The sequence below is a fragment of the Apodemus sylvaticus genome, chromosome 5 (assembly GCF_947179515.1).
Source record: "Apodemus sylvaticus chromosome 5, mApoSyl1.1, whole genome shotgun sequence".
Lineage (NCBI taxonomy): Eukaryota > Metazoa > Chordata > Mammalia > Rodentia > Muridae > Apodemus > Apodemus sylvaticus.
The window spans coordinates 132,078,285-132,087,398 of record NC_067476.1 but is presented as its reverse complement, the minus strand read 5'-3'; the positions used below and the strand labels follow the sequence as shown (position 1 = coordinate 132,087,398).

Below are 9,114 nucleotides of genomic sequence, written 5' to 3'. Positions count from 1 at the left end.
ATGCTTCTTCTAAAATAATACACAGAACATGTTCAGAAATGCAATATTTAATGAACTATTCTAAATGATGAAACAACAGCAATATACATTTTCCCTAGTTATTATCCACATACCCTGTATTTGTAGTCTTGATACTACAAAATGTTGCAATACAAGAAACATGAGGTTCTGCCAAGGATAATCCCTTCATGGAAGCAGAGAAGTACATGGGCAGTGGTGGATGACTCCAGTCAGAGAAACTATGAGCACACATTCTTGAAGAGCTTGAATTCTGTTTTCCAGGGGTAGGTACCAACAGTGAACAGGCAGATGAAGGTCTGGGGGAAAATAATAAGAAAAGACAGTGAAAAAAAGAGGGTGAGAACGTTTGTGGCTTATACTCTAAACAGCCTGCATTTCACCCTTTCCCTTCCATAGACCAATAGGTAGTAGGAGACAAATGTCTTCAGACTGCCCAGTGAACCCTTGGCAAATCTTGACTTGTGTCTTTATCTGAAGCACCATGAAAACCCAAGGATACTTGATGCAGCTCTCCCTCAGCAAACAGAGACCTCAAGAGGAATATCTAGGATGTTTTGTGTAATTCACATACATAACAGTAATGGTAGAAAGCACCCTGTCAAGATTACCCACTGTGATAGTTAATTAGTTTTAATTGCCAACCTAACACAATTTAGAATCATCTGGAAAGAGCATCTCAGTGAGAGATGACCTAGATCAGGTTGGCCAGTGAGAATGTCAGTGGGGACTTATCTTGATTAATTATGGAAAGATCCGGCCTACTGTTGGTGGCACCAATTCCTGGGTTTGGAACTTGAAATATATTAGAGAGAGAAAAGTGAGCTCAGTACTCGAAGCCTGTGTATATTCATTTTTCTTTACTTCTGACTATGGATTGTAGAAAGACTCTCTTGTGTGCTGTATTGACACATCATCTGTCAATAAAAAGCATATAGAAAATGGTAGAAAAGAAAACAGGACATCCGGTAGGCAGAGATGATTCTGGAATAAAGTCAAGTGTAGGAGGAGTCTCCTCGGGACTGGAAGGAGGATAGACACATGAGAGCTAAGCAGAAATAACTAGCCACATGGAAGAAATTAGATTAGAATAAATGGGATATTTAGTTATGATCTAATCGAGGAACCAACCAAAGCTTACGGCCAAGGTTTTTAGTAAATATAATTGAGTCTCAGAGTCATTATTCCAGGAGTCCAGAGGAGAAACTCCGCATCAACAATGGATGTCATACAACTAGCTGCCTTAAGTTCCTGCTGCCTTGAAGCCCCTGATATGATGAACATAATTCGAGTTGTGAGTAAAATAAACCCTTTTCCCCCAAAAGATGCTTTTCATCAGGGTATTTTATCAAAGCAACACAAATGAAACCAGAACAAGCCACCCTTAGGTCTAGCCTGTCAGATAATGTATCAGTGAAGCCTCTGATAAGATGCTCAGCTAATGCTAGGTGGGGTTGACCTCATAGTCAAGCTCTACCTAGTCCTAGTTCCCTAGAACAAGTGCCCCAAGGCAAGTCCTGGAAGGGATGAGAGTGAGGCTCTTCCGCAACTTTCACTTTCAGACATTGGGTCAGTGTAGGACCCTAAGAGCCACACATTCAGGCAAAAGTTATGTCAGAGCCTACCAGACTTCTTCTGCTGAAGCCAATGGAGGGAAATGAAGATGAGGCAAAAGAGATAGATCATTGAAAGGCTATGGAATCTAGGGAGCAGCTACAGTGAGGCAGTGGGTAGTGTTGAGAGTTCAGGTTGGTTAGTATTTGCCAGCTTTGTATGTGTCTCGTTGGGATACCTGTTACCTCCACATTGTGACTTAGAGAGTCCTGAGGAGCCTCGCACCTTTTGTCCTCAAGTCTCTAGGCATGGTTCTGTCACTTGCTCTTGCACCCCACCCTGTTGCCCTGCAGCACCCACAGCTGTGACAATTAAGAGGGCTTGTGTCCTGCCTTACATTATTCAGATTATGGCTCTCCTGAAAGGGGCAAATGTCGAGACTCTCCTCAAATTTCTTGCATATGGTTCTACGCAGCTGAAGCCTCATGGAAAACACGGTTGGAAAATTTACCTGTAAACAGAAAAAGATGATTTACAGACCCATTTGCCACTTAAGAGGTTGTGTGACTGCACTCAATATAGGAAGAGACCCAGAGTCTTCTCCATTTGGAGTTCTTCAGGGCCTAGAGTCAAATCTATGAAGACAGAGTCAGAGTAGTAGTCTCTAGATTGGAGAGTTAAGATTCAAGAGGAGGGACTTGTTAGAAAGCAGAGAAGTCTAGATGAGTCCTTACTATTATCTCCACAGACATTTGAACCTATATCTCCATTTCCAGAGTCGCAGGCCATGTTTTGGGAGGGTAGTTGCTCTACCAGTGTTTGTCGGCTAGTCAGCCCCGATACATGGAGCCAGATCTCCAGATACTTCCTCAACTGAGCTATGAGGCAAACATCTGCAATATAATCACACCCCAGAGCAGTGCGTCGGGAGAAGCCTAGAACCTTTTACAGTGTGTGCTTTAGAAAATCTGTTGGGGGCTGCATGGAGATCTCAGAGACCTCAGCACTGGGCAAGGCTAGAGTGCCTCTGCCTTTCTCCTGCCAGTGAAGGGGGAATAGAATGCCCCTCCCCCACAACCAAAAGTGCGAAGGTGGAGATGAGCATTGCCATCTTGACTATATTCTGTAGGAGCGTTATAGACTAATAGGCAGGCTCTAATGTGATGTGTGGGCTGAGAAAGCCAGCCAGGGTCCCAAAGCAAAAGAGAACTGAGAGGAGGAGTTGTCTGGAGCTCTCGGGAGAGTTAGTGGGTGATTGTGCTCCATGAACCCTCAACACCCAACTTTTCGGTTTGTCTTTGCTTTACTCTCTCCATCTTTACCAACTATCTTTGGGGAAAATGTGTCTTTAATATATATATTTTAGCTTGATCTATCAGCACTTTTTGTGTGAATCTCTTTTTTTTTTTTACTAAGTGGTTTTATTTGCTTATAATTATATGTCTGGGGGGTCAGTGAGATGGTTCATCAGATAAAAGCACTGGCCACCAAGCCTGGCAGCCTAAACTCAATATCCAATATATTCATGGTGGAAAGAGATTACTGACTCCCAGTTTGTTCTCTGACAAATGTGTATGCCAACACACATACATAATACTCTCTCTCTCTCTTTCTCTCTCTCTCTCTCTCTCACACACACACACACACACACACACACACACACTAAATGAATGAACAAATAAATAAAATATAATTTAAGAATCTTTAGAAAGACATGCCCACTCTAAAAGTCTCATTTAAACAGTATTTCAAAGCAATAAAAACGACACGTTTTCCTTGTATGAAGATAAGAAATTATCTAAACTTTTAAAAGCTTGTAAGGAAAAGATATGTTAAACATTGGAACTGGCTGAATTAGGTTATGTGTAACTTGCAAAAGGTGGATTGCTCTCTCGAATCCTCCAGTGACTAGCAGGTACATTCTGCCAAGACAGGCAAGGATGTGGTCACTTACCGTCTCTCTCCAGGAACTCATGATATGCTCCAACCTGTAGGCGTATTCATCCTGACTTTTCTCGTTGAATGTGTTCACGGCAAATTCCACCGTGGGAATGAAATTAATAGATGTCTCTGTTTCTTTGTTGGCCTTCGAGACAGGAGTGATGAGAACCTGGAAGTTCAGCAGAAGTAGCAGCATGGCTTGAGGCAGAGCTCTCTTTCCCAGTGGCCAGGACATGGCTCGAGAACTCGGCAGTCACCGCTTTAGCTGCCTTAGCCCGTCAGTCCCACGGGAGTCTATCAGGCACAACTCCAACCCATAATCTCGTCAGCTTGAGTACAGACTCCTCCTCAGTTATCACAATCACGCACATGCGCACACACACACACATACTGCCATACACCATCTTTCATTGCTGCCCAAATGTCCCTAAGGAAAAGGCAATGAAATCAACAACTTCAACCATAGTCATGGCCCCTGATCGTATCTAGTGGGGAGAGCATCTGAGGAAGACAGATGGAGACTGTGAAATTAGGAGAAATACTCAGGAAGTTATGATACTTTACATTGCACTGCATTCTTATAATCCTATAATTGGGAAAAAAGAGACCTAAGACTTATGAGTTCATGGCTACGCTGAACTGAGACTCTGTTCTCAAAACAAAACCAACATCAACTAAATCATAGATGCAGAGAGAGAAGTTACCATAGTCATCATCCCACATGCATTTGCCACTGAGTCAGAATATAAAACAGAACCTGTAACTATGCTGCAAGAACATAGCAAGCCTTGGCCACATTAGGAGAGTCTAATACATCCTTTATTTCACAAACCCAGAGTTAGAAGACCAAATAGACAGAAGCCAGAGAGACCAGACAGATGCAGTCAGCTAATGTTTAAGTGGTTTTGCAGACTAAATTACCCCATCCAACACAATATAAAGTACTTTTTCAAAATAATATAAAACTTAAAAGTGTCATGCTTATTAGCACTCTGTCTAAACTCCACCCCACAGTTACCTGGCAACAGCCAGGTATGTTCCTCCCCAGTTACCTAGCAACAACCAAGTAGGCCTAACCCATTATAAAATGAGATACTTGCCCCCTCCTCTCTCTCTCTCTCTCTTGTTCTCTTGCTTTTCTCTTGCCCTCTTTGGCTCTTCCCTCCACCCTCTCTTCCCTATTCCCTTCCCCCTCTCTCCATGTGCTCATTGCCGGCCTCTACTTCTCTACTCTCTCCCTCTCTCTGCCTTTCTCTGCCTCTACTACTCTCTTACCTCCCCTCCCCTTGCCCTGAGTAAACTGTTCTATATTATACCTTCATGTGGCTGGTCCCTCAGGGGGAAAGGGATGCCTAGGCATGGGTCGGCAGAGACACCCCCATCCCCCATCCCTCACCACACCCTCATAAAACATATTCTATTTCTCTCTATCTCCTTATAAACACATCAATGTTCTCTCTCTCTCTCTCTCTCTCTCTCTCTCTCTCTCTCTCTCTCTCCTGCTTTAGGGCAGGACTTGGAAGAAGGAAGCCCCAAAGTTGTACACAAAGCAGCTCTGAACAGACCACCAAGAAAGGCTACCTGGGTTGAGTGGCATGTTCATGAATCCAAGAAAACCTTTCTGTACTCAGCTGAGGTGGGAGAGTTGATTTCTTATCCCAGAATAATCTATCTTATCCTAAGAGGGAACTGGTCTGAAGAATAGAAAACTGCCCCATTGACATACATGAACCTGTGTGAATTTCTTAGGCCAAGACAAGGGACAAGGATAGGACGCTACTCACTGGCTCAGACTAATAAGCATCTGGTTAGAAATAGAAAAGCCTATCCTAAATCCAGCAGGAAGGAAGGGAATCACACAGAAGCCAACCACCACTACCCATAGACTCCCAAACATAGCAGAACAAGGTGATATAGGCCTCAGAACCAAGACAGGATGAAACTCATTAGATTCAAGGAGCCTGTGGCTGTGCTTAGGACCTGGGGTTAAGATCTGGGAGCAAGTACGGAACCTTTGGGATGGCCCTGGAAACATCCTCAGGGATTGTGACTCGTCCCTTAATTGCCCATGAAGGTCCCTTCCTCATCCATGGTGCTCAAATTGCTTGCACAATGCTGCCGAAGTTTTAGCTCAGCTTCCCTAAATGTCCTTCACGTAAATGAGGTCAGAGATTAACATTGTTCGAGTTCTATTCCAAACTTATTATCTAACATCGAGTCCAATAGCAATTGATCAATTAGGTCCCTTCATTGTGTCTGTCTCTCTGCTGCCAGAGTCTCTGTCTATCCACCTCTGCCCCACCACCCCCAGGCAGAATGCACCAGCCCATGCTGCCTCTGCTTTTAGGAACTTATTTGGCATGAGTCACTCAGAGCCAGGGCCACGCACTGGCAGAAGTCACAGTGCCACACGCTGCCATGCTGTGTTTTCTCTCTGTAGGCAGAGGCTCAGCCTCAGGTCATTCTCAGGACCATCCTGGGAGGGCCCTGCATCTTTGCATCCTCTCATTTCCCAGCATGGCTGCTCGGTTCCCTAGGCTGCACTTTTTCCTTCTGTCGCTTTGCTTTCTGTCCCTTGAGCTTTGTTCTGGCCTCTGATTTTTTCCCCTCTTTTTTGTTTTCAGTATTCTCAGTGAAGATTTTTTTTCACTAGTGAACTCTCGTATGCCTTGATTATGTCCTGTTTAACATAAGCTCTACTGTCTTCACACTCCTTTATGCTGAGTAGTCCCCTGCTCTGGTCACATACAACCTGTCTCCTTCCTAGAGGTGGAACCCATTTTTATCTCTGCTTTGCTCTGACTGTATATGATTCCCATCTTCTGTTTTTTATTGTCAGATACTGTCAACTATGTGCCAAGAGTCATTTTCAGCCACCATCTGCAGTCTGAATGTGCTTTATTGAGCCACAATCATCCTCTTTTGTTTACACTTTGCTGATAGCTCCTTTCAAAACTCTTTCAAAACACTGAGTTATTGGGAAAGAGATCCTGTGCTCCCCCAACACCAAAATAGTTATCTTTTTCATTTTCCTCTGGAAATAATGTGCTAAATTCTAGCTCAGAATACCCAGTTATGGTCTTTGTAGCCTCTGATGTGTCAGAGCACCTCAGTGATTCAGAGTAGCAGACTCTTCTAGGGAACTGTGAGCATGAGCGTGCAGGCTTTTTCATGAACCTTGGTCTCCACAGAAAGCAGACCTGGGAATGAAAGGGTTAACTCGGGAACTTTGGAAAGGTCATGGAGCATTTGCCCCTCCCAGAAGGGCAAGTGTTCCCCCCTCCCAGAAGAGAAAGGCTAAATTACATTCCTAGGAGCACAGGGAGGTCCTTATGGTTAGGAAAGGCCCAGAGTCCCTTGGCCACCTACCTCATCCCCTATCAACCAGTTTAAAGGTAACACTGTTCTGCCAATCACATTGTGCTTAATGGCGGCTGCCCGGAGGACTGTATAAAAGGTCCACTTGCCCAGCATGCATGGTAGTTCTCTCCCCATGTGCAGGGCTACCCCAGCATGCTGGGTATTAAACAAAAATCCTCTTGCTTTTTGCATCAATTTCTGTCTCCATGTGGTCGATTCAGGGGGTCTCTCTGGTAAATTAAGACTCCCCCATGCCCTGCCCCCACCAAGTCTTACAGGAACACCTTCACCCAGAGGAGAGCAGTGCTCCATTGTTCAGAATAAGAAGCATGTTCTTTCTTCTATACCATCTCAGCAGTTACACTCTTCCTGGGATAAGAAAACTAAATGGCACAAACCAGCAAATTCCCCCGTCTTGATGCCCTATAGTGGGGAACATGCAAGAACAGGAGAGTGCCAAGTTCTGGGGCTTAGGCAAAATATTCCCTGGAAACAGTGCTAATAAAGCAAGGGGAAAGGCTTTTTAGAGAGCTGGCAAGATGAAAAGATGAAGCCTGTGACCAGCAAAGACCACTTGTCTGGAAGTTTTGAGTAAAAGACTTGCATAGGAAACTGGCAAAATGGCTCAGCAGGTAAGTACTCTTGCTGCCAACCCTGAGGACCCAAGTTCAAATCCCAGAATACTTTGGTGGAAGGACAAACAGATCCCCCCCCCTCCCAAGTTGTCCTGGGAGGCATATCAAAGTGTGCATGCTCATCTATAGCTCTCATACATATAGTAAATAAACAGACAGACAGACAGACAGACAAGGAGTCTAAACCAATATACAGGGTGTCTAAAAGGTGTGTCAGAGAGACCGCCTAGCAGCAGGGTGGCTAGCAACTTCTGGAGTTCCTACCTACTCTCTGTTACCAAGGCAGAGCTGCTATTTCTAGGTTGTTCTGAGTTCTGTGAACCTGAAGGGGGAAAAAAGCTGATTAGAATGTCTCAGGGTCCCAACTGTTTTTAATTCCTTTCCCAGGAGTGGTTGATTTTGTGGTTAATTGTTAGGAAAGAAAAGGCCTCTTTTCAGTGGAGAAAGGGGAAGATAGCAAAGGGCTACTTTCCCAGGAGATAGATAACAAAAAAGCTACTTTTCCAAGGTGGACAGGAAGATAGAAGCAACTTTCCCAAGGACATAAGGGGAGACATTCTCTGAAAAGGAGTTTTCAGTTCTTCTTGGCTTTAGTTAGATGTATCTTTTCCAATAAAGCCTGCTGGAAGCCAACAATGTATTACACAGCTGAATGGCCTTCAGAAGGAATAACTTTCAAGTCAGCAGAGAGCATGTAGCCTAGAGGACTCTCTCATCTCCCCTTGTCAGCAGCCCCCTGGCACAGAACTGTCCCTTTCAGGTTCACAACCCATTTTGTCTCCATCCTCCTACATCTACAATACACATTTGCAAAGACTCAGAACAATACCTTTGTCAAATTTAAAGAGGTGTTTGAATCACATTCCCCTGGGAACAATATGTGTTTTAGACCCAATAACAGGAAACGGGATTGCTCCATAGTCCCATGACCCTTATGATTTCAAACCAGATGATCTTTTGAATAAGGTCAAAGAAAGACATTTTGCCTGTTCATAGATGACATTAGTTGGTTAAACTGAAATCAGTTCTCTGAAAACAACTCATCTTTCAAAATAGGCCATTTATGTTGGATAAGAATGGGTATTAAGGGACTGGGGACATGGCTCAGTTAGTAAGTGGCTTGCCTTGAAAGCATTAGGATCCATGTTTGTATCCCCAGCCAGGCATGGTGGCACAGGCCTATGATCCTAACCATGGGAAGAAGACACGGGACAATTTCTGGAGCTCATTAGCCGGCAATGTGTTGGCAAACCAGTGAGCTCTGGGTTTAGTAAGAAACTTTGTCTCAAAAAATAAGGTGGAACATGACAGAAGAAAAAAACCCACAACCACCTTTGGCTTACATATACATAAGGATACATATATGTGTATCACATGACAACCCATACATGTGCATATACCACATATCACATATCAACCTTCATATATGCAAATAGGAATTCATGTCAAATTAGAACACCAGTGGATAATGCAACTGTAAAAGCACTGAGTTTGGTTGACTGAAATACAGTGTAATATCTGATAGAGATGGTGTGTTGTAACTCAGAGGAATAGAATAGATGAGAGAAAAATTGAACTGAGAACCTGGGCTCCATTTTCTGGGACT

At 43.9% G+C, this 9,114-nt stretch overlaps 1 protein-coding gene across 1 annotated transcript; it reads right to left on the bottom strand.

The window, feature by feature from the left end:
- Window positions 1-239: 239 nt before the first annotated feature.
- On the bottom strand, window positions 240-3,748 carry LOC127684617 (cystatin-9-like). Its single transcript, XM_052181516.1, has 3 exons — window positions 3,527-3,748; window positions 1,970-2,083; window positions 240-317 (listed from the first exon to the last, which is right to left on the bottom strand). Exons 1-3 carry the CDS (start codon window positions 3,746-3,748, stop codon window positions 240-242), a joined length of 414 nt encoding a protein of 137 aa, XP_052037476.1.
- Between the last annotated feature and the right edge of the window lie 5,366 nt (window positions 3,749-9,114).